Raw genomic sequence first — 26,686 nt, 5'->3', positions numbered from 1 at the left:
GGGTTGCCATTTTCCTACTCCAGGGGATCTTCCCAACCCAAAGATTGAACCCGCAATAGGATGATGGGCCATTATTTTTTTTTTTCACTTAACCTATGGCAGTGCACATGGACCAGCTGGTGGAGCCGTGAGATATGGACCACAGACAGCAAACTTACTGTTAGTGTGAGAACATTAAGAGAGTGCAAGTTAATGAATATATATATATATATATATATATATATATATATATATATATATATTTATTTCAGTCCTATTCCATCTTAAAACCAACATTTTCTAACAACACATTCCTTTATCTTTTCTACAAAATCTGCATTGACAATTATGATAGCATGGCAACAGGATAGCCAGATGGAATACTTTCCTGATCTGAACACTATGTATATTTTCATTTTCTGAATCACTGATGCATGGGTTGGTGTTTCAATATGTTCTCATATATTAATTGAATAGAACATTCAGTATGCAGTGTAGACTGATGTGTTTTAAGAGCTGTAACTTGAAAAGTCATTTCTGTAGTTCATGCTAGTGAAAGTGAAACTCACTCAGTCATGTCCGACTCTTTGCAACTCCATGGACTATTCAGTCTATGGAATTCTCCAGTCCAGAATACTGGACTGGGTATTTCCCTTCTCCAGGGGATCTTCTTATCCTTGGGATCAAGCCCCAGATCTCCGGCATTGCACGCAGATTCTTTACCAGCTGAGCTACAAAGGAAGCCCCGTAGTTCATGCTAACAGGGAGCTACTAGAAAGACTGTATTTTTCAGTGGGCTAGTTGATCTAACCACTTAGTTGGTCTACCTGTTTGACAACCTAAAACTACAGGTTGTTGTCAAATTAGAAAAATAAGAGAGAAAACATACAAGTTCCTTTTCTGTGTGTCTATATGATAGATCACCTTGACCCTGCACTTGAATGGCCATTTGTGTTCTCAAGGTCATTCATGTAGAATAAAATAGTAACTCAGAGGTTTCTTTGTAACTTTGAAATGTTAAAAAAAAATATATAAGGTGTTTCTATCACTTCAAGTTTGACTATTAATAGATTAATAATAGTCACTGATCATGCAGATAAGATTTCATACTCAGCCACAAACTATTAGCAAAATCCAGCGGTTGTTAAGTTCAATCTTATTTCACAGTGAACTCTAAGTTATAGCACAAGTCCTGAACTTCTTTGGATCTGGCTGCTGTCCTCTCCTAAACCATTAAAATGATCTTGTTAATAAAGGAGCCAAGGGGAGAAACATCAGAACCAAAGATTGATCTGGTCAACTGCGTGTCCAGAGGTGCTTTGCCTTAGTGTGACCAGATTGTGAAATTATAGTCTGAGGCAAGCTGGTGTGATAAAGGTGTCCCTGCTTGTCCCAAATATTATCCCTCCAAAAGATTAACTTGTAATAGTAAAACATCATATCATATCAATGGAGATCCAGAAACAGTTGTGACTACAGAAAGTTATGCAGAAACAGCTATGACTACGAACATCTAAATCATTTAAATTCGATTTGTTTACTCTCATTTATAAATTCCTAAAGATGCTGAGAGGAAATGATACTAATGTTAAGAAGGGTTTCTAAAGCAGCAGCAGAAGTTATTTTGCTGTATTATCATTGATATCATTTGGAGGTTGTGATATATCAACAACTCCTTGTCCAAGTTTGTCAGTGAAAGTGTATGGACCTGATTCTGAATTGTCTTAGCTTCTACTGGAAGCTTCCAGGCTACCTATATACTCTGGTTTTAAACTTAGACCTTAGTTCCTTGAATAAATGTGTTTCTTAGCTGAGGTTTGGGAAGATTAGGAACCCAAAGACCTGTTAACATAACTACAAGTGATGAACACTACTAGCCATGGAAGATTAAATTTAAAATGTCCTTAGAAAGGAAAGGAACAGTATCAGAATAAGAATACATAAGGAATATACACATATACACCTGTTTCACACAGAAAGCTTTCAGTAAAAAAAAAAAAAATACAAAAGCAACCAGTGCCATATATTATGTAAACTCACAAAGTGTACTTTATACACAAATATGAAGCATAAATTAAAAAGTAGGACAACAGCAAAACATCTTAAATATAGAAGAATTTGCACATATTTTTGTTAAATAAGAATAAATAATTTTATCACACAAATTCACATACCAGTTGCAAAAACAATAAATTACTTTTTTTTTCAGTGCTGCATTTTTTTTGTCTGTGATTAATCCCTTCATTCTTAATGTGCTAAAACTGTTTCCACAGGAAGGCAGAGGAAATTGAATTGGTTGAATAAATTAAAACAATGTCCTTAAGCCTCTAAACGAAAAGGTAGGGCTTCATTTGACATTTTCTGTTCCAGAAGAAATAAACGTTGTATTGTTCAGGGATCCCTTTTATCTACTGAAACAATCTGGAGCGTTTAGTTTTGTGAGTGTGATTAGATTCTTACTAACCTGAGCATTTTCATACAAACTCTTTTAAACTCTTTTCTTTTTAGGAAGTGGCTTCCAGCATCCTGAATTTTACACTCTTAATTCAAGATGCAACTATGGAAAGGGAAAAGGCATAACACAACTTGAAACTGAACTAAATTACTGTGCATATAGTGAGGATTTTTCCTTTGCTCATCATTCTCTGTGTCTACCAAACACTCCATTTCTCTAAATTTCAGTTTCCAGTCTATATATTTTCTCAGGAGTTTAGACATACATTCCTTAGTCAATCTACTGATACCCATACAAAAAAAAAAAAAAAAAAGCCCCTTAGATAGAAGCATGGAATAGTGGTTTATTTATTTTAAACTCTCTAGGATTGCTCCTACGAGAAGTGTAAAACTTCGGTATTTGGGGAAAATTGGAATCATTGATAAATCATATTTTACAAATCTATGAATACAGTATGGAGAAGCAGAATAGGAGACAATCACGTTTGCTCTTCAATTTTTTTTAATGTTACTGCCAATACAACCACAAAAGATTAAAAAATTGCCATAGCTGAATTACTTGATTCAAGTTATTTTGAATATTGGAAAAAGTAAAGCTGGTCTGTTAATTCTCTCAGCATAGTCAAATGATCAGTGTTATTTTTCTTTTTTCTACTGATGGGAACAGCTTTGCTCTCAGTGCCTCATATCTGGTACCTTCATCAAATGAAGGTTACCAGTCATGTACAGGCCTCCATTCTCTAGCTGGTACTTGATTAAGAAAAAGGACCATGTCTACAATGAAGTCAGCCTACAAAAACCCAAAGGATGATTTAACACTTTTGATTTCTTGAGAAAATACTTGAAACACAGAGACATCCATTCCCTTGGTTTACTGAAATGAATGTGCTATATCAAGATCAATTACATAATTCTTTTATATTAAAAATATGTTATGACAAAAATAAACTCTTATGAGTTTAAGGAAACTCAAATAGTAGTTCCCTAATATCCTTATAAGCAAATCTCTAATAATAGGGCACATTTGGTAGGATTATTATAAAATTTCATAAAAGCAAATTGTTTGTGCTATTTCACAAAGAAAAATCAAATAAAATGAAATATTTTAGTTTTTCTGAACCATGGCATAGAGGGATGTGGTTTATTGCCTATAAAGTTTCTATGCAGGTGACTGGAAAAATTTTCCATGTCTAACTATTCCAACTCACAATCTACCTAAACAGGCTATGGAAATAAGAGCAAACTTTGCAAAGGCCATCACATTTCATCACTCACTGATACTACCAAATGCTTTCTAACTGGGAACACTCTTAACAGTATCAGTATACTTGGATTAAAAAAAAAATGCAAAGAATTATTGCCCATGGTGTGGAAACAGTCTTGTTAATATTCACTTTTTTTTTTTTTTTGCACTAGCCACATTAACGATAACCACTTCTACATGCGTCAGACTACCAAGTCAACAAGTCCAAAACATCGTAGGTTCAGAACCCTTGAACAAAGCAAACAAACGAGCGAAAACAAAACGCATTATAAAGGCTTGCTGGTAAGAGGTATACCAGTGTTGAATGTGATTGAAGACTTTGCTGTGTGTTCTGTATGGCTACAACACATTGTGAGATATCAGATAGAAGCCACAGAGAGAGAAAGCAGTTGTGAAAATATAACTTGAAAATATGGTGAAGCAGGTATTTTTTTGTTTGTTTTTACTTTTAAACTCTAACAGGAGGAAATTAATTTTCAGACCTTTGAATACTGATACACACACAAACACTTCTTCTACCTCCTCATGATACATTAATTTGTCTGGCTGCCTGAAAAAATACAGGCAGTTAGTGATTTAAATAAATGGACCCCTGCATATATTTAAATGACTAGATACATTGAGACCCTTTTTTCTTTTCAGAATTTCTCAGAAGATGCTTGCTGTCAAAATGGTTTTTGACAAAAATTATATCTCCCAGAGTCTGAACATATAACTAACTCTTTTTAAAGCAGCAGCAAGTTCTTAATTTCCAGTAAAACATCCACAGCTCTTTCTGGAAACTGGAAAGAGTGGAAATAGCTGCAGACCTACTTTGGTCAAATACTTTTTTTTTTAATAGAAATATATATATATATATATATTTTGATAGAACCGAGTGATATAAAGTGACATACCAAGGAAGAATGTATTTACAAACAATAAAAATAAGCTGCTGTGTAAATAATATGCATGAAAATGATTATGATGCCTTTGAAGACATTCTATAAGAGGTAGGTGACGAGGGAGAGCCTGCTCGGCCATCTTCGAATGTCCCCTGATTCTACATTCATCCGTGTTTCTGCAATCTCCTCGGCCCAGGGGATGTTCAAGAACTCGCAAGTGTTTCCACGTTCCAAGGTCACCACTGTCCCACGAAGCAGTGCACACCTTCATTTTGGTCGCTGAGGGCAGATTCTGCCCATAATCGGACTCCTCGTTGACGATGACACGGCAGGGTGTGACTTTCTGCGCTTTAGGTGGACCCTGTGTTCGCCACGCCTGCATCCGCGAGCCATCCTTTCAGCCGTCCCGGGAGACGGTCGTAACCACAGGGCTAACACTTCTTCAGCAAACACTGCTTAAACGCGGAAGGCCTCTGGGAGAGGAGACATCCCTTCGCCAGCTTCCGATTCCCGTCCTGGCACTGCACCGTCCTGGTGTGCCAGCCCGTGTCACAGGTTCGCGAACAGGCAAGCCAGGGGCCCGTCACCCACTGCAGCTGCGGGGTGGGCGAGCCCACTTTATTGCTGCCCTGGCTGGTGACAGAGTTTGCTTTTGGAGCCGACTTCTTGGGAACGAAGAAGCTGTAGCGGACATCGAGGGCTTTCGTGGGGTCTGTGGCAAGAATCTGCACGATGAGAATTTCCTTGGTGGCTGAGTAGCCCATCCCATGCAAGAAGTCGTCCCTGTGGCTCCAACCGCTGTAGTTCATGACGGTCCCGTTGATGTCGATGATGGTTTCCGAAGTGGAGATCATGTACTTGCCATTGATCAAGTACTCACCGTTTTTCTTCTTCAGGGCTAAGTAGGCAGTGAATCTGGTCTGGTCTTTGGCCTTGAACTGGCGGACTTTTATGTGAGTTGCCCCTTCCGGGATCCTCACGACGTCAGTGTAACCCTTACTGGAAAGCAGGGATGTCGGGCAGGGGAGAGAGGAGGAACAGGGGGCGGGGCGGGGGAGGGAGGAGGAAGGAAAAAAAAAAAAAAAGTAAGACGCTTAACAAATAGATGCACAAATAGAATTTCTCTAAAAGCGTGGAAGACCCGGGTTTCATCCCTGGGTGGGTATCAAAGGGAATGGAGAGAAGGGAATGGATACCCACTCCAATATTCTTGCCTGGAGAATTCCATGGACAGAGGAGCCTGGTGGGTTACAGTCCATAGGGTCACAAAGAGTTGGACACTAACTGAATGATTAACACTCATACATTACCTTATCTTAGTGCAGTTTTAATGTATTAAGATTTAAAATTTTCAATTTATTAAAGCTTAAAATTGTTTTCAAATGGTTTTCTTATAACAAGATAAAATTATAGTTAGACTATCACATGGTATACATTTCTTTAAACAACAGGATTTTTTTTATTTTTAAAATTTTCTCTTATTATTTTTGGCCACACCATGAGTCACGAGGGATCGTAGTTCCCTGATCAGGGATTGAACCTATGCCCCCTGCAGCGACAGCACAGTCTTAACCACTGAACCAGGAAGGGATGTCCTGTATACATGTTTATTACGATGCTCAAAATTTACAAAGCTACTCTATGTTCTTTTTGGCACAAAATGGGATACACATAAACTCAAACCAACAAAAATCTACCCTCAATTCATCTCACAGAAATCTTTCAATTAACGTTCCTCAAGCTTGTATGCACATTAAAATCACATGGGGATCTTTGAAAAAGTTCAAAGCCTGCAAATCTGAACCCAGGGCAGTTGCATCCTCATCTTTCAGGATGGGTCAGAGGCAGCAGTACTTTTGGAGTTTCTCCCGCCGTTCCAATGCACATACTAGTTGAGAAACCATGGGCTTAATTATTTGTTAGACCAGAGACAGCATGGGGCTCTGATTCGGTTTCTACCTAACACTCTGGATTTGCTGGGGCAGGACAGAAAATACAACATAAAATTCTGTAACTGGGTAACCACAGCTTACTGGTATCAAAAGTGGGGGGGGTGGGGTGGAGAAACATTAATGCCTTAGCAAGTTTCCCAGAATTACTAGGGTCTGCAAAACTTTATGGTGGACTGCCTGAGGCTTTTATGATGAGCAACAAATGAGATAGATTTCTAATGATCCATCTTCTGCTCAAGAAAGTGGGCAAAGGTATAAGTAGCTCTGATACCCATAAGTTTGCAGAAAAGGTTAGGATGAAAGTTAACTGAGCACCAAGGCATTACACCAGTGCAGAGGAGGCATCTTTTGCCAAAATCTTTGTCTAAGTAATTAATGTCTCCATATGTTTTAGCTTCCTAGCTATTTAAATATAAACAAATACTTTGCTTGTGCAGTTTGACTAATGTGTGTGAAATTTACTTATTTACTTTCAAATTCTTACTCAAGTTTAGAGGATATGGGGCAACTGATCCATATATGGAAAATCCAAGTGTGTTTCCCACTCAAGCATTTCCTCTGATTTGGAGAGAAGGCTTATTCCCAGCGAAGGCCCCTTTGTACTGGGCATCTGATCTACAGTGATGGCCAGGCAGGTGGCAGAGCTTCTTACTGTCTTGAAGAGAGGAGATGCAATGTTGACTATACGGCTTACCTATTCAATTTGATTTATTAACTTTATTTATGTAGTACATTTTGGATTAAATTCTGTCACAGGATCTTTTTTTTTTAAGTGTCTAATAGTAAGAGATGAGATGTTTCTACAATGGCTTCAAACAAAGCCAGGAGAAAAATATTCCATCTTACCTAAAAGGCCTTCAGGGTGAAAGAGGAGAGTGAAAAAGCTGGCTTAAAACTCAACATTAAAAAAATGAAGATCATGGCACCTGGTCTCATAATTTCATGGAAAATAGAAGGGGGAAAAGTGGAAGCAGAGACAGAATTTACTTTGGGGGGCACCAAATCACTGTCGACAGTGACTGCAGCCATGAAATGAAAAGATGCCTGCTCCTTGGAAGAAAAGCTATGACAAACCTAGACAGCATATTAAAAAGCAGAGACATCACTTTGCCGTCAAAGGTCCATCTAGTCAAAGGTATGGTTTTTCCAGTAGTCATGTATGGATGTGAGAGTTGGACCATAAAGAAGGCTGAGCACCAAAGAACTGATGCTTTCGAACTGCAGTGCTGAAGAAGACTCTTGAATCGCTTGGACTGAAAGGAGTTCTAACCAGTCAATCTGAAAGGAAATCAACCCTGAATATTCATTGGAAGGACTGATGGTGAAGCTGAAGCTCCAATACTTTGGCTGCCTGATGAGAAGAGCCGACTCATTGGAAAAGACTCTGATGCTGAGAAAGATTGAAGGCAAAAGGATAAGGGGGTGGCAGAGGAGGAGATGGTTAGAATCACCAACTCAGTGGGCATGAATCTGAGCAAACTCTGGGAGATAATGAAGGAAAGGGGAGCTTGGTGTGCTACAGTCCATGGGGTCGCAAAGAGTTGGACATGACTTAGTGACTGAACAACAACAACAAAATCATACATTACCATGTGTAAAATAGATAGTCAATGGGAATTTGCTATATGACTCAGGGAACTCCAACTTGGGCTCTGTAACAACCTAGACGGGTGGGATGGTGAGGGAGGTTCAAGAGAAAGGGGACATATGTCTACTCATGGCTGATTCATGTTGATATTTGGCAGAAACCAACATAATACTACAAAGCAAGTATCCTTCAATTAAAAACAAATAAAAATAAGAGAAAGCATAAAAATTCAATGTGTAAATGAATTACACTGCAAATCTAAACAAAACTCAAATACATGTTTGGAAAAAAAAAGCCTATCGGGGAAGATGTATTAAAGTAATTTGCCCAAGTTCACTAGAGTTAACCAGTGGCAGTGCTGGGAGATTTGACTCCCAATTTCTGCTCCTTTTACCAGGTCTCTGTGCATGGAACCCTTAGCTCAATCAGCTGAACTTACTAACAGTTAAATGAAAATACGTTCTGGTAATGTTCAGAGTTTAAGTGATACCAAACAGAGTGTCAAGAAAGTAAAGAATGTCGGTTGAGAGAATCAGGCAGCACAGACTTTTTTTTAATCCTTGTTCTTGGAGTCTGACTCATACTCATGAGAATCACTGGGAACTCAGCCCATGCAGGTCTCCAGACTGAGCAGCTCAAGGCACTGGGCAGTATGAAGATTTGTGCGCTGATTTCTTGATGCTTCAGTAAAATAGGATTTCCTTTTATTCCTTATTTGTTTTCTTTCACCCTGCTTGGTATCATTTAAACTCTGGGCATTAACCAGTTTCCTTGGTCACCATGAATGAACGCAGCTGTTTTCATGTAAGTATGAAGTATGAAGTGTGGATGGCAGGGCAAGGAATCTTCTTTTTTCTTTATGCAAATATCCCCTTTTTTTGGATTTCCTTCCCATTTTGGACATGGAAGCAACCTAAATGTCCAGAGGAATGGATCAAGAAGATGTGGTACATATATATAAACAAATATTACTCAGCCATATAAAGGGACAAAATTGTGCCATTTGCAGAGACGTGGATGGACCTAGTGAGTCTCATACAGAATGGAGTCAGAAAGAGAAAAACAAATATTATATTAACACATATATGTGGAATCTAGAAAAATGGTACAGATGAAACCTATTTGCAAAAGGAATCTTCTTGTGTCCAGGGCTTTCTCCATAGTACTAAGAACAGCACCTGCCATGAAGGAATACATGCATTCTTACATACTACACATGCTGTCATGGAAGTGACATTCTAGCAGGAGTGGGGGAGTTAGACCCCCAAATAAAATTATGTGACTATATCTGTTGATAAGAGCTGTGGAGAAGAGAGGAGAGTAAGAAGACAGTGGAACAAGGAGGAAGGGGGAGAGACCCTCCAATTCATTTAAGGTAGTCACTGCCTGGGAGCAATGGGGGTTATATTTAGCAGACATTTAAAGGAATTCTAGAGTAAACTATGGTTATATTCATTGTCAAAAACTGTTCCAGGCAGAAGAAATAGTGCCCGTACTCCTGCTTGTCTTGTTTGAAGAGCGTTGGGAAGTTGGGAAGTACAGGATGTTAGAGCAGAACAAGAGAAGAGGCCAAGGAAGAAGAGACTCAGAGCAGGGCAGGGACCAAAGCTTTTGGCATCACCCAGGTTACAAAACAGCCTTGTACACTGACTCTAAGTGAGCTGGCAGCCACTGAAGAGTTGAGCCCAGGAATGCCACCATCTGACTCAGGTAAGAAGAGACCATGAAGACCCATGGGCTGGGAAGCCACCCTTGGGAAGACTGTGGGATTGATACAGCCAAAGAGGATGACCACTGGGTCATGGTGTTTGTCCTCCTGGTGGTGAGGGGCAACCAGATTCTGGGACACACCTTGGAAGTAGGACTGAGCGGATTTGCAGATGAACGGATGTGGGGTGTGATAGAACATGAGGTATGAAAGACGGCTCAAAGTTTTAGAGCTAGGCAGTAGAAGGACTGACTTGCCCTTTAGTGACATGAAGAAACTTGAGAGAGGAGTGAATTAAAATTAGGACCATGTTCCTGAAGAGTTTTGAACTTGGTGAAATATTTTAATATGCATAATCTCATTTGATCCTCACGAAAACATTTATTTGCAAGATAATTACTATTACTTGCATTCTACTTTCAAGGATGTTAGCAGGAAAGAAGTTGAGTGATTCCTCAAGACCATGTTGCTAGGGAATTACTAAGTCAGAGCTAGATTGCAAATATTCCAGCTCCAATATCAATGTTCCTTTTTCTCAGTCAACTATGTCAAGGTAATTTATTCAGGATACTCAAACAGATCATTTGCATCACAAACTCTAATCTTGGTCAAATCAGTTTGCAAGGATTTATGGTGCATCCTGCTTGTTGGTATCATGAATACCTTCATCTTTTTGTGTGACAGCAAATACATGTTTATTTGCTGTAAATACATAAAAAACCTAAAAGCTAAATCTAGCATTATAAGAGTCTTATAAGTTGATGTAGGAAGAATACATAGCATATAGTACATAAGCTATTTTTAAAAAAATAATTTTCTTTCCTTTTTTGGTTCTGAATTTTTTCCTTTCCTTCTTTCTCTCTCTCTCTCTCTCTCTTTTTTTTTTTTTTTAACAAATAGCCTGTGCATCCTATTTTTATGACCTAAACTATAGCCTTTACTTTGGCATTCCCCAGTCATGGAAAACTGCGTAAATCTAAACTTTCAGAGTCCCAAATCCCTCATTTATAAAGCAAAACATTAGATGGGATCTTTTCTAAGGTGCCTGCAGCTTTGAAATATACTGAAATGCAGAATATAATTGGACTTGCAGGCTTTTTGACCCAGATGGTCCAACACCATTAGATGAATAATTATAATATCACTAGCAACAAGATTAGGAATGAATATTTTAATACAGAATAAATTTTCCAGCCATATATTTTTTATCATATCAAAGATCACTTTTAGTTTTTTTTACATTACCATGGCATGTGATTTGTTTTAAGAAATGCTTCTTATTGACTTGGCTTGTATATTCCTCTCCAGTTACAGACAACACAGCACATACATCAGGAATACAGATGCACCTGATTGATGTATGTGTGTGAGTGTGTGTGCACACTCAGTCGTGTCTGATTCTTTGTGACTTCATGGATTGTAGCTCACCATGGAACTGTAACCCTCCTCTGTCCATGGCATTTTTCAGGCAAGAATATTGGAGTGTGTTGCCATTTCCTGCTCCAGGGGATCTTCCTGACCCGGGGATCAAACCCGTGTCTCTGGCATCTCCTGCATTGGCAAGCAGATTCTTTACCACTGTGGCACCTGGGAAGCCCCATCAAACCAATACCACATAGTGTAAGGGTAGTCTGGTGAAGAGGAAAAACAATTCTGCATTCCTGCAGACTCTTTAGCTGACTCAGTCATCCTAGCCGAGCGTATAATATTTCATGCCAGAAACTGGTTACTTTCTAAACTTACATTTTTAAAGCAAGAGTGTAATCAAGGACCATGAGAGGGAGCAGGAAACAGATATTATGCTTCATAGAGTAGATAGAAACCAGGGTAGTGCACTCAAAAACAGGCTTGCCCTCTACACCACTGCAGATCACTTACATTTTGGTTTGAGAAATGTTTTCTCAGGAAAAATATAGCCCAAAGAGAATTTGTTTGTTTAAAAAAAAAAAGTAGTTAAGATGGAAACCAGTCATCTCTTCCTAAATTGCGTTTCAGGAATAACAGATCTGCAAGGTATGGTTCAAGTGGAATGTCACAGATTTTTGTCTTTGCCTTTTTCACACTCTACAAAACCTGGAGCCATGGCCACTGTGAGTCCATCTGCTTTGAGAGGTGCCACAAGTTTCCAGTTGGCAGCCAGGGCTCATTTCACATCCTTGCCTTCCTTTCTCATATTCATGAAGCATTAATAAGGGGAGGCTGGCTAAACCTCCTCTGAGACAGGCCTGGGATCTGGGACGCTTTGCTGCAGTGCTTCAATGCTTGCACCTGGACACACCTCTCCTCCAGCAACAAAACTCAAAGAAACTCTATGGGACTAAAAATGACTGCATGTGTGATCGACTGTGTGTAGCTGGGGCAAATTCTGGGCCCCCAAAATACGAAGAGATTAAAAAACCCAACCGCCACTTTTGAAGAGCATGGAGCAAAAAACAGGGTACTGTGCCTGCCCCCCTTCACTCCACACCACCAGAAAGTGAAAGCGTTAGTTGCTCAGTTGCGTCTGACTCTTTGCAACTCTATGGACTATAGCCCACCAGCCTCCTCTGTCCATGGAATTCTCCAGGCAAGAATACTGGAGTGGGTAACCATTCCCCCTTCTCCAGGGCATCTTCCCGACCCAGGGATAGAACCTGTGGTCTCCCGAATTGCAAGCGGATTCTTTACCCTCTGAGTCATTCCACCAGAAGGGTGGACAAAATACCTAGGTCCCCCTCTGGCCGACCCATGGACACATTCCTACTCATCCCATATAAAGAATGAGCTCTCCCTCCTCAGGGAAGTGAGCAAGCAAGGGAACCTGTTGCTTGTTGTTTTGCTTCCCTTTGTATGGGCCCCAGTAAAGCTTTTCTTGAATTTCTTGTATGCCCTCTAGTCAATTTCTATTGCTTGAAGGAGGCCAAGAACCCTGGTGGGTAACATGCTCACAGATAGCTTAGGATGTAATGAGTCCTCCTTTATCAATTTTGTAAGAGTCTAAAGTCACATGACGTGAAGAACTGACTCATTTGAAAAGATCCTGATGCTGGGAAAGATCGAAGGCAGGAGGAGAAGGGGATGACAGAGGATGAGATGGTTGGATGGCATCACCGACTCAATGGACATGAGTTTGAGTAAACTCTGGGAGTTGGTGATGGACAGGGAGGCCTAGTGTGTTGCAGTCCATGGGATCGCAAAGAGTTGGACACGACTGAGTGACTGAACTGAAAGTCTTGTTCAGGTCAGTTAAAGGTGGTTCTCTCACATTACCTTTTTTTATTGAAGGTTCCAACCACCTTTGTGCAGCTGGAGTTGTCTCCTCCACAGATGCCACACTTGTCATACTGCAGCTTCGAGCCAATGATGCCATCGCAGCCTGTCCGCACACACTTCCCCCGGACACACACGGAATTGCTGTATGGCCTGCATTCTGTTCCATCGGTCACCTGAGTAATGAGAAACACCTTAGCGATGGAAAATACTGGGTCTGCATATGTGGTTTCTTTGATTAAATCAAGTTTTAATTTGGGACTTTTAAGTTTGATTGGAATAGATTTTATATCAGAAACTAAACAACCAAAAGAAGAAAAACAAACACCCACCCCCTCCAAAAAAAAGCCATGGTTTTCAGGAGCATTGAGTAGAAAATCTTTGACATATTGGCAGGAAGATGAACTGGGATAAATCAGGGTTATGCCCTTTCTTTCTTCTTTCTCTCTTGAGCTTAATCTGAATGTGTTAGGAGATCCGAAGTCCTCATCTCCATTTCTGTGTCTGTGATAAGTCCCCATGGTATAGTCTTGTCTTTCTATTGATAGACTATTTCACCCAGTATGTGGGACTGTTTGTCACTTGTTGGAGAGAGGGAGAGCAGGATTTGAGCAGGCTCAAGAATGTGGGCATCCTTTCTGGTTGCATACTTGTTATTACTGTCATAAAATTGAAAATCTATGCCAGACACGCACAGCCTTGTCATGCTGGAAAGCATTCCCTATTGTGTGAAATGGTGAGATGCTGAAATAGAGATGTGTGCGTGTATGCTCAGTTGCTTCAGTCGTGTCCAGCTCTTTGCAAACCCACAGTCCATGGCCCAGCAGGCTCCTCTGTCCATGGGATGGTCCTGGCAAGAATACTGGAGTGGGTTGCCATGCCCTCCTCCAGGGATCGAACCCGAGTCTCCTGTGTCTCCTGCATTGCAGGTAGATTCTTCACACTGAGCCACCAGGGAAGCCCCAAATAGAGACAACTTATATAAAAAAAGGAGTCTGGGGAAGTCTGAGAAAAGTACTTACTGGAAGAGACTGCATATTTTTGAAAAAAAGAATTAGCATATATTGAAAAAGGTAGTTATAGTATATATATGACCTCTGAGTGGTTTGTGTACGTAAGTAACACACATAGTCATACAAATAAATGTACATATTTTGTATTTGTGTATAAACAAAACTCTTGTCATATATGTCTGTGAGTATATGAATATGTGGATGTGTGTTAATTGGGGTGGGATATTCTTCAACAGGTTAACAACTCTCTGAATGATTATATTTCCAGATAATGGTTTTTGCTTTTATTTTTTATATAATATTTTTAAAAGAAAATGTATTACTTTGCAATAAAAGATGAAATGTTTTAAAATGTACATAACTGGGACATTAGCTTATTTTTCAATAATATGTCATAAATATCTGAAGATCTGTTACAGAGGTGGTTTTAAATATCACATCTATTTACAAATTAGATAAACAGTATTTTAAGCCATAGCATAATGTTGATTGTGAGAAGTGAAACTTCAGTAATTTAGAAAATGCTCTTCTGTGGAAAATAAAGGATGCATATATTATGATGTGTATATCTAGAGGGACATTGATTCATATTAAAAGTGCAGGACATTTTAAAGTCTCAGTCAGGGATAATGATGTTGACATCCTGCTTCATGAATCACCAATGGAATTCTTCAATAAAACATAGAAAAATAGACAACTTTCTTGTTTTATAGTCCCCTTTACAAATATAATTTGTGCTAAAAATATGAAAAAGTATTCTTTTGAGAAGTAGTCATTCCATCTAGGAGGGAATACAAACTTTAAGTATTCTTTATATTTATCTTTGCTTCCCAGGTGCCTCAGTGGTAGAGAATCCGCCTGTCAGTGCAGGAGATGCAGGTTTGAACCCTGGGTCGGGAAGATCCTCTGGAGAAGGACATGGCAATCCACTCTAGTATTCTTGGGAATCCCATGGACAGAGGAGCCTGATGGGCTACAGTCCATGGGGTTGCAAAGAGTCAGACACAAGAAATTATAAATGTACCTAGGGAATACTATTTTGAAGTTAAGGTCACAACTCATCTTCTTGACAGAGTTATGCTTTTTCAAAAAATAGCTTTTAAAACATTTACTTGTTCTGTTTACAAAATCCTTTTGATTCATTGTAGCAAGTTTGAAAATACAGAAATTACAGAGGTGAAAATAAAACCTTCCAAAATCTAGCCACCCCTCAAATAATGACTGTTTACATTTGGTATGTGCAGCCTCCATTCTACCAAGTAATTCCCACCAAGGATGCCCACTGTTTCTGGACAGTCTGAGCAGTTACCTTTGGAGAAAACACCACGTAGTAGCCAGTGCCCTTAGCTCTGCAGGTCAGTTTGCACACGTCTCCGGGCAGGACACCGGCATATTTGGGAACCCATTCCACAAACGTTTTGACTCCTTTTGCATCAGACTGATATCCATTTTTGGCCTCACACTGCTCATGACGAAAAGATTTACCTAAAAATAAAAAAAGCACATTATTACTCTGTTCTGAAACTCAGATACATTCTTATTCATGTAAATACTTTCAAGGAGAAGATGCTATTTTTTTTTCTACAGTCTCTTGACACACCAGTGTTGAAGGATTTTTATCCACAGAGTTGAAAATAGCAATTATTTTTTCCTACTCCCAGAATACTCAGCTGTTTATGATAATAATTTAAAAACCACTCATGTATTTGTTACTGATTTGCACACTGGTGGAACAGTGTGGTACAAGATTAACAGAATATTTCTTCAGCCTCTCCTATTGACGACGGCTGGAATAAAATTGTTGTTGTCTAGTTGCTAAGTCCTGCCTGACTCTTTTGCAACCCCATGAACTGTAGCCCACCAGGCTCCTCTGTCAGAGGATTTCCCAGACAAGAATACTAGAGCCATTCCCGTCTCCAGGGGATCTTTCTGACCCAGGAATTGAACCCATGTCTCCTGGATAGGCAGGCAGACTCTCTACCACTGAGCCACCAAAGAAGCCCCAGAATACAAATTACGCTTGACATATGGTGGCTGCTGACACTTGGGAGCAGCGTACCATTAGCTGGGCAGGGCGTGACGCTGCACGAGCGGTAGATAGCCCTCTTCCCTGTGCAGTAGCGGCCGTTGTTCCTGGGCGCCGGGTTATTGCAGTGGCGGTAGGCAAACTGCACTCCGCCCCCACACGAGCGAGAACACTGGCCCCAGGATCCCCAGGACCCCCAGTTGCCGTGGCTTGATGTCTAAAATAGAAAACAGGAGATATTTTACTCAGAAGCGTGGACAATTTTCAAAATGTACATTTAGAAATCACTTGTATGCAATGACTCGGTGGAAATGTCATTGCAGATAAAACATGAGCATCTTTGAGTTTAACATGGTCACAGATGTTGAACACTCGGAAGTTGCAATGCGATTCCAATTCTAAACAATCCACCTTTTCTGCCCCCTGCTCCCCCAGCCCTAGAGGATCTGAACAGGTGTGTGCTTGGTCACTCATTCTTGTTCAACTCTTTGTGACCCCATGGACTGTAGCCCACCACGGGCTCCTCTGTCCATGGGATTATTCAGGCAAGAATACTGGGGCGGGTTGCCGTTTCCTCCTCCAGGGCATCTTCCTGACTCAGGGATCAAACCCGTGTCTTCTGCATCTCCTGCACTGGCAGGTGCATTCTTCACCCTGAGCCACCTGAGAAGCCCAGAGGGTTTGAATATTCACCTGAAGTACTGAGCACGCTGCAAAGACCTTCTGCTACTGTGTATTTCTGTCAATCACCACCAAATCATGGTTCACTCTGTGTCCACTCTGACTTTGCATCTTTAAAGAACTGTGTGATGCTAAAGAAGCTGCATGATCCCAGGCTGATTATGCTTCCATCTTTTCTCCCTCTTGAGCGCTCAAGTTCTGCAGTCCCTTTGCAGACATCACACAGCCCATCTGTCACATGTAAACGTATCTGACCTGAGCTTGGCCTCATAACACCCAGAAGAAAGGAAACAGGACAGATACTAACAGCACCCAATCACATGGACCAACACCACAGGGAATGAAGAGCCCTGTTATGACATCCCAGGTTGATTCCTCTGGAAACGCTGCAGCAGGAAGCCGAGAGATGCCAAAAGGAAGATATTAGAAACTCCTTTGTCAAGGACATTCCTGAACAACCTCCTCTGGCTGCATGGTTCAGGGTGTCTGTGTCAGGGTATCTGAGACTGGTAGCTTGGGTGGTAAGCCTTGAAAGGAACAAGCAATGAGCCCATGGCAAAGGTCTTTCAGGGACTCTGAAAACGTGGCAAGTGAGAAGGAACCAATGCTTTGCTTGACAATGAAGGTGGTAGGAGCTGACCTGAAGCTGGACTGGGTGTACAGGGAGGGAGGTCGGGTGCCTTCCTACAGCAGATGTGGTTACTTTAGTTCCTGAAGTTAGATGACTTGCCATTGCCTCAGATGGTTAAAGGATCTGTCTGCAAGGTCAGAGGCCCAGGTTTGATCCCTGGGTTGGGAAGATCGCCTGAGGAACGAGATGGCAACCCACACCAGTATTCTTGCCTGGAGAATCCCACAGACAGAGAAGCCTAGCGGGCTGTAGTCCATAGGTTTGCAAAGAGTCAGACAGGACTGAGCAATTAAGCATGCAGCAGGCACACCATGAGGGGGACCAGGAACATTTTGGAGCTGACCAAGTATTCCTGAGGATCATCTGTCAGCTCTACTGTGATTCCCTTCCTGAATTTAAACAAATGTATTCCGATAATTTGAAGAGCAGTTTGAAAGCAAACTCCCAAGTAGTGACTTGGGGGCCCTACTTGTGGTCTCAATGAGACAGAATCTGGGCTCTCTACTTATTTATTACTGGTATAACCCGAGACTGGCATTTTCTCCAGTAATTAACAGCTGAGGATGACTCCTGCAGGTAAAAGAGGAAGCGGTAAATAGATCCCTCAAGGAAAAATATTTTAACTAGGAAACAGAGCCTTCTGGGGACAGTCCCCTCCATATGTCACAGGAATGTACTTCAGCCCTTGGGGCTCCGGGCCTTGCGTGACAAGAAAAGCACTTACCGAATAATATTTTTTCTTGGTTTTGTCCACACACTTGCCCTGCAGGCAGATCCTCCCTTTCCCACATGGCGTTCCTTCCACGGCCGGCAGCTTCTTGGTCAGACACACCATCTGGCCCTGGCGCACCACGGCACACCAGAGGCGGGCACACACGTCCATGCCGGGACACACGGAGTAGTCTGGCCCGAAGGTCAGGTTGCACTGCTGGCTGGCATCGTAGGTCTGGCCCGGGAGCTCCTCGGGCCCCGGAATCTGTTTGCGTGGTAGGTCCAGCAAACAGTTACCTACAAGAACAACCAAGATTGGCTACCGTTCTGCGTTTCTGTTTCCAACTTTGAAAATGATGGATCTAAAGAGGCAAGACTCCAGCTGGTGTGGAGACACATTGCATCCACAGATCCCCAGTGAGGGGACTCTCTGGACGAGGCTGGGCACCTCCATGAACTCGCCAACACCCACCAGGATTTCTGATGGATGATGTGCCCTGGGGTATCCATAATGATGGTATCTTAATGATGGCAGTGAATTTTATTTGATTAAATAAAATTTTGCAATAATTAGCTGTGAAAATAACCATTGTGCTGAGGGACTAAAAGAACCTGGGAGGGACCTAGCAGAAATCAGAAAGTGGGTATAATAACAATGTGTGTGCTGTGCGCTAAGTCACTTCAATCATGTCTCACTCTTTGCGACCCCATGGACTGTAGCCTGCCAAGCTCCTCTGTCCATGGGATTCTCCAGGCAAGAATACTGGAGTGGGTTGCCATGTCCTCCTCCAGGGGAGCTTCCCAACCCAGGGATCCAACCGTGTCTCTTATGTCTCCTGCACTGGCAGGTGGCTTCTTTACCACTGGTGCCACCTGGGTGTTACAACAACGAGAACGACAACAACATTAAGTTGTGTTCACAACTTAGAGAACAGAGCTTGTCCTTGCTCCCTTTCTATGCCCCTTTGTCCACTACCAACCCCAATTCTTGCCTCTTTTTCATGCACTCATGCCCCATCCATGTCACCTTTCCATTAATTCCATAAATAAAGAACAATGGTCATTGCTGCACTCAATAAGTATCTGCTTAGCATGTACCGTGTTCTACCAAACATACCAGATATTTGGGAATACAGAAAAATGACCCAGATCCACTCCTCACGGGCTCCTGATAAACTGAAGGGAGCAAAGTAAGTCAGGTCTTTCTCTTAGACTGAAACAATTTTAATGAAGAGCTTTCAGGCACCATGCATTAGAGCAGTGGGAAAAGAAAGGAAAATATCTCTGATAACTTGGGACTGAGCCCATTTTGTCACTCTTCACCTCCTTTTCTCCCTTTGTGTCAGTTGCTGAGTGCAATTGGTAATTTGTTGGGTCTTTGGAGGGTGTCTGAGTACATAGTGATGGGGGGATCAGAAAGGGAGTGGGGAGTCAGTAGAAGCTGACACAAAGACAGTGCAAACTCAGAAGCTAAAATACACCTCTCCTTCCCCAGAAAGCTTCCCTAAGAAATCCCTTCTGAGTGAGTTCACTCCGTTAATTTCCTCAGTTTGTATAGGAGCTTACATATTGTCTATCAGTTTCAGTATTTTTCTATTTACTTGATTTTAGGGTTTACACACTGATTGCTACTGCTAAGTCACTTCAGGAGTGTCTAACTCTGTGTGACCCCATAGACAGCAGCCCACCAGGCTCCCCCGTCCCTGGGATTCTCCAGGCAACAACATTGGAGTGGGTTGCCATTTCCTTCTCCAATGTATGAAAGTGAAAGGTGAAAGTGAAGTCACTCAGTCGTGTCCAACCCTCAGCGACCCCATGGCCTGCAGCCTACCAGGCTCCTCCATTCATGGGATTTTCCAGGCAAGAGTACTGGAGTGGGGTGCCATTGCTTTCTCTGACACACTGATTATTTACACACTAAAAATGATGAATATTTGTTATACACTGACACTTGTTTTGGGCTTCCCTGTGGCTCAAAAATTTAAAGAATTCACCTGCAATGCAGGAGACCCAGGTTTGGTCCCTGGGTTGGGAAGTTCCCCTACAGATGGGAACGGCAACCCACTCCAGTATTCTTGCCTGTAGAATTCCATGGACAGAGGAGCCTGGTGGGCTACAGTCCACAGGGTCACAAAGAGTCAGACAGGAATGAAGCGACTTAGCACGACACTCTTTTCAGTTCTTTAAATGTATCAGTTTATTCAATCTTTACTAGAATTCTACGTAGCAGATTCTGTTGTGTTGGCCAAGAACTTCATTTGTTTTTTTTTCCATAGATGTTATGGAAAAACTGGAACAGAATGTTTGGTCAACTGGAGCATTATTTTCTTTTTTGCAGATAAGGAAACCGAGGAACCTGAAGACCTAAGGATCAGTTACCTAAGGTCTCATAGCTATCAGGGCTTTATGCTCAGACCCTGCTCTTCTCATCATATACAAACCCGACTCTGCTTACCATGTGGACAGGCTGCTTATTTTATTGCTAAAGGGCAGGCATGTGTACGAATCCTTTAAACGGTAACACCAGGCCTAATGGTAGAAACACCCGGTCTAAAGTTTAATTCTGGCAAAACACTAAATGGCTGAGTGTTCTTGGCCAAATTAGTTCACCGTCCCTAATTTATTTTCAAGATCTATGAAATGTTGCTTTTCTCACTGTGACACTGGAGGGGCAAAATTAGCTCACAGAGCTATTAAGGGGTGACCAGAAAAACATAAGACTATCATACTGGTACTATGCCCAACATATTTAACAACATTTCAGATTTATTTCGAGTTATTCTTTTTATCCAACAAAAGAAAACCATGTTTAAATCCTATTTTCCACTGAGAAATGGAATATTCAGCACATTTTAAGTACACTGCAAATGTTTTTACAACTACGCTCAAGTTTCTTCAAAGCGAATACCTTGAAATTTGTCAATCTGTGATGGAGGCATTATATGAAAATGAATAAAGAGCAAAGTTCCTATTTAACTTCTAAGCCAGAACTTTTGAAGAGGTAAAGCTTCTTAAGGCAGGCCAGAAAAAGCATTAAAATGTACTATCCAGCCAAATAGAACTTTGGGAGGAAAACATCAAGTTAAAAGAAAAACATCAACAGCAAGTCAATAGGAGGGAATGATAGTAAAAGCTCACTAAGCTTTGTTTAGAAGATAAAGTGAGATGAGGCCCTTTGGACTCCAGGAAAAGCATTATCTTCCTTGCTGCATAAAAAAGAGCCTTGTGTAAAGCAGAGAATGCTTAGTGGGTTGATGATGGTAGAAGACTGTCAACAGATTTCTGAAGCATCAAGAATGCTTTCCAGATCTTCAAAAGTACTGTTTGACGAATCTTTTTTTTTTTTCACTGAAAATCACAGACTGTAACACTGTAACTAAACATCAGCTGGAAAGTATTTAATATGCGTGGGTGCCTGTGGCATGGGTCGACATTGCTTTTCCCCAAGTCAAAACAACTCATCACCTCCCCATGGATATGTCACTGACACCCTTTCAACCTCCCCGGCAGATGACTTGTGAAAAGAAATGGACAAGGTAATTGGAAATTGACTTACAACAAAGGAGGCTTCAGGAGGTGGGCCCTCTTTATTTAAGCTCATGTATGTCTCGTGCTCAGTCGTGTCTGACTGCTTGCCACCCTTTGAGCTGTAGCTTGCCAGGCTCCTCTGTCTGCGGGATTTTTCAGGCAAGAATACTGGAGTGGGTTGCCAATTCCTTCTCCAGGGGATCTGGTTGACCCAGGGATCGAACCCGTGCCTCCTGTGTCTCCTGCACTGCAGGTGGATTCTTTACCCACTGAGCCATAACATATTTGCTTGACTATTAAAAAAAAACATATTTAGCTCTGTGGTTTTCCATTAGAGGTCAGTTGGAGACGAGCTGTTCTTGCTTAAAAAAAAAAAAAAGCTTTATTCAGATTTGCCTTTTACTTATGACTTTAATGTTCTCAACATCAGGATTTGTTGCTGCATTAGTTGCTGATAACACTGAAATCTACAGTTGATCGATTTCATCTATATGTTGACATGTTGTTTGGCGATAAAATAGGTATAGACAGCGCTACCAAATGGCAGACTGGTGCCAGGGAACAAGAATAAAAAAATCAAAATACAGTTTGATTCTGAGTCTCACGATATGAAATATTTAAGATCTGAGTAACAGTGGATTGGATATACATCTTTCATCTAAAAAATGTGTACAGTTTGGGGAGGGGTTAGCAAGGAAATTGATCAGCCTTTTAATACCATTTATATTGACCTCTAAAAGTGTTCAGTCTATTGCTGACTTTTCTTAATCTCTATTACTTTTATTCTCAACCATCTCTTTACATATTTTAAGATTTATCTTAGCCTGAAATCCTATCTGGACTTCACTGCCAACATTTTGTCTATTTATTTTGCTCCATAAAATTGCCAAGTTCTTTTTCTCTTTTCTTTCCCCATCTCTTTTCCTTCCTTCTTTCCTTTTGTTTTAACATTCTGTGTAAAGACAATGAAAATGTGTGCATATTGCAAATTTGTTTTCACTATCCATGTTAAATTAAATGCTTTAGGTAAGGTGAAAAGTTTAAAAAGTAAGACTCAGTGATTTGTGATGAACAAATAAAGGGAATAATGTGGTTATATCCCATGGCCATAAAGTACACTTTTGGGTGATGGAAGGTATGCCAGGTCTCCAAGAAATGGAGCAGAAAAATTTTTGTTTTTTATATATGACTGGTGCCACTGTCTATCTTTCATATTAATGATTAATGAAAATTATCAGATGAAGGTAGGTTGTTCTTTTTCTCCCCACTCCCCACCCCCCATTTCTAACACTGTAGTTATTTCTGTCTTCTCTTCCTTTTTAATACACATGATGAAATTAAGAATTGACCCAAATAGAGAATTCCCTGGTGGCCCAGTGGTTAGGATCTCATGCTTCCACTGCCAGGGGCCTGGATTGGATCCCTGGTCAGTGAACCAAGATCCTGCAAACCGAGTAGAGCACACAGACACACAGACACAGACACAGACACACACACACACACACACACGCACACAATGGCCCAAATATTCTTGGCCTAGGAGAAATAAATTAATATTCTTAACGAAACTCATTCAAAGAACCCTCATAACACTACAAACTCGTTTCTTTATCATCATCTGTCTGTGGTCTTGCAACTCTTCTTTGAGGTCTTTATCTGAATGTCTAACATTAGAAGAGACACTGATGCATCATGGGTTCAATGATGGATAAACTAACTTGTTGTTTGTTGTTTAGTCCCTAAGTCGTTTCCAACCCATTTGTGACTCTGTGAACTGTAGCTGCTAAGCTCCTCTGTCTACAGGATTTCCCAGGCAAGAGTACTGGAGTGGGGTGCCATTTCCTTCTCCAGGGAATCTTCCTGACCCAGGGATCAAACCTACATCTCTTGCACTGGCAGGAGGATTCTTTACCACTGAGTCAGTGACTCAGTAGTTAGTTGCTCAGCCTATAGCTCTCTAGACTCCTCTGTCCATGGGATTCTCCAGGCAAGAATATTGGAGTGGATTGCCATTCCTTTCTCCAGCAGACCTTTCTGGCCCAGGGATCAAACCCCAGTCTCCTGTATCGCAGGCAGATTCTTTACCATCTGAGCTAAAGGGAAATCACTAGGGAGGCCCTTAAACTAACTTGGGCGATGACAAAAGCACAGTCATTACTTTGCCAAAGTAATTCAAAGTAATTCACGAGATCTGCTTGTGAAAGTGTGAGACGCATTAGTACACTGTTTAGCAGATATTATGCCAGGGAAATTTCGATTAAAAATTCTCTGTATTTGAGGATGAAGATTAGCTTTTTAAACAGGTCACTGTGGACTTAAAATTCATGTCTTACTTGCAGACTCTGTTAAAGAACATATTTACTGTGATAAATCAAGAGGCTACCATAGTGGGCTTTGAATTTCATAAGACCTTAAAAACCAAATATTAAGATCGTATTATGACCTCTACTGTCTATACTTACAAAGGATTAAGAGAATGGCTTTTTAACGCCAGTTTTTCTCCAAAGTTGTGTGTTCAGTAAGTGGCTGCAAATTAGTTCTTAAAATATGAATTTTTCAAAGATGTCTCTAGCTTTTCCTTAGCAGCCTGTGTCTTGGGTGTGCTTGAGTTGTATCTGCTTTGGCAGTGGCCCTTTCTCATCACCTGGCACTGGGGACTCAGGGATCCAGAGGACACGGCTATTATTTTTGGCTTCAAGATTATTAAGCATTTGAGAAAAGGAAATTTAATAACTTGCTTTTGCTAAGCAATTTCTCTGCCAGTGCTTACCTTTATTTTTGAGGATCATACTCCTAAGCCAATTTGCCTAGAGCTAGGCTGTATAAACACTACAGAAAGTTACAAGTATCTTGGCCAGGCTGGGATTGTGGGTCTCCCATAAGACATGACTTCTTCCTTTCTGAATCACAAATTTGCAGGCCCAGTTATTTTAGAGTGTGCAAACTGAATTGTCAGTCATAACCTAATTGCTGTGCATTTCTTGTTGGAACTAAATCAGAAAGCACTCAATATTAATAAATTTAAATTTTGCAGTGGTAGAGTGCTACACATGTCTAGTTACTTATGGCTAATAATTTTAAAAACAAATGATACAAATTAAATTGTACTCTAAGAACTCATTTCTCCAGCATTGCTGGAGGTGGGAAGGAGACAGGTAAGCAATTATATAAATGGATTTTCTAGGTACTCTGCATGCGTGCGTGCTAAGTCGCTTAGTCGTGTCCAATTCTTTGTGACCCCATGGACTGTAGCCCACCAGGCTCCTCTGTCCGTGGGATTTTCCAGGCAAGAATACTGGAGTGGTTGCCATTTCCTCCTCCAGGGGATCTTCCCAACCTAGGAATTGAACCCGGGCCTCCTGCATTGCAGGCAGATTCTTTACTGACTGAGCTATGAGGGAAGCCCTAAATTGTTAGTGGCCTAGAAAATCAGAACAGAAAAACAGAACCATTTCATTCCTACTGCATGTGAACGAATGGGCTCTGCATGCAAGTTGTAGATGGAAAAGGAAGGTTTGATGATATGGTTTCATGACATCAGCTTAGTCTTCTAACAAAGATGTGTGTTTGTTTGCTTTTGTTTGTCTTTCCATTGCCTTGGGCTTTAATGGTGCCCTTGATTCTCTCCTAAGCTCTGAAGTTGAAATATCAGAACCGCCACCATCTCAAAATCCCGCTGACTAATTCCTATCACCACACTCTCAGTTGAATTGACCTAAGTCAGCTTTTGGTTGCACTCTAAAAGTTATTAAGGTATTTAAAGTGACGCTTAAATGACAGTGCTACATAGAGTATTGCAGCTTCGATTCTGTATCTGTTTTTCAATGAATGCTTCCCTGGTGGTTCAGCAGTAAAGAATCTGCATGTGACACAGGAGACTCAGGTTTGACCCCTGGATGGGGAAGATCCCCTGGAGAAGGGAATTGCTATCCGTTTCAGTATTGTTGCTGGGATAATCCCATGGACAGAGGAACCTGGTGGGCTACAGTCCACGGGGTTGCAGAGTCGGACATGACTGGGCATGCATAGGTTTGAAATGAATATAATTGATCTTGCCACTGTGTCACAGCTATGGTGCCTTTCTTAGACCCTCATCATAAAATCAGTTTTCTTTTGGGGGCAGAGCGGGGTTGAAGGGTTAGCTAAAACACAAAACTGCTTACTCAACATTCAAAGGTGAGAGAGTCTAGGTTTTGATGAAACAAATGAATGAATGACTATATTATGAGAATTTCCTGTCCAACAAATATTGGTAATGAAATTTATTTATTTACTTAACATATAGATAGGAAAGTTAGATAAGATTTTCTCAGTGCAAATGAATGAGATCTATTTCTAGTAAAAGTACGGTTTGGTGGTTATCTACCAGGAGATCCTTTGGAGCAGATGCAGAAAGATGTATAAAATTTGTTGTAAAAATTTTAAAAATCTGAGTGTAGACTCTTTTAAATACAGAAATGAGATTTAGAAAGTGAAAACAATACTGGAAGCATCTTCACTGCATGGAAAGTAAAATCATGAATTCCACAAACATGAAATAAATGAATCATTCCAGAAATATGGCAATAAGGAACAAGATTTTGCACAGCATTGTAATTAGCTGACCTAATACTTATACAGGCAAAAAAAAAAAAATGTTGGTCCCATTTTAGCCATAAGTATTTGCTGCCTTAGCAACTAAATCTGTTCATTTAGTGATTCAAAGTTTAGCTCAACCTTTTGGAATGTGTAATGTGGGATGCTAAAATAAAATATTAATGTTATTCCATATTCACAAAAGCTGAAAAAACAAAACAAAACAGTAAAAGTAACACTAAGAGTGGAAACTAAGATTCCACCTAAGAAGAAATGTTATTAGATATGGACTTGATCAATGTAGGTAGGCAGATAATTAGGTAAACATTCATCTCAGGACTCTGCATTTACTCAGCATTTTAAACTGAGCTAACTAAACAGAAAATTACCACTTTATTATTAGTCTAGGATAAACCTAATACATCGATTCTTGAAATTGTTTC

General features: G+C 40.7%; 1 protein-coding gene across 1 annotated transcript in view; it reads right to left on the bottom strand.

Annotated features, from left to right (window-relative positions):
- Nucleotides 1–256: 256 nt before the first annotated feature.
- ADAMTS5 (ADAM metallopeptidase with thrombospondin type 1 motif 5) overlaps nt 257–26,686 on the bottom strand; it is a 55,307-nt gene continuing 28,877 nt past the window's right edge. Inside the window, exons 4-8 of the mRNA XM_055567749.1 lie at nt 18,154–18,437; nt 16,151–16,334; nt 15,401–15,576; nt 13,079–13,254; nt 257–5,580 (exon numbers count right to left, since the gene is read on the bottom strand). Of these exons, the coding sequence (XP_055423724.1) occupies nt 5,013–5,580; nt 13,079–13,254; nt 15,401–15,576; nt 16,151–16,334; nt 18,154–18,437 (1,388 nt within the window). The 3' untranslated portion in view covers nt 257–5,012. The remainder of the gene's footprint in view (nt 5,581–13,078; nt 13,255–15,400; nt 15,577–16,150; nt 16,335–18,153; nt 18,438–26,686) is intronic.

The sequence above is a fragment of the Bubalus kerabau genome, chromosome 2 (assembly GCF_029407905.1).
Source record: "Bubalus kerabau isolate K-KA32 ecotype Philippines breed swamp buffalo chromosome 2, PCC_UOA_SB_1v2, whole genome shotgun sequence".
NCBI lineage: Eukaryota > Metazoa > Chordata > Mammalia > Artiodactyla > Bovidae > Bubalus > Bubalus kerabau.
Note: the sequence above shows the minus strand (reverse complement) of the source record. Positions and strands in the feature narration are given on the sequence as shown.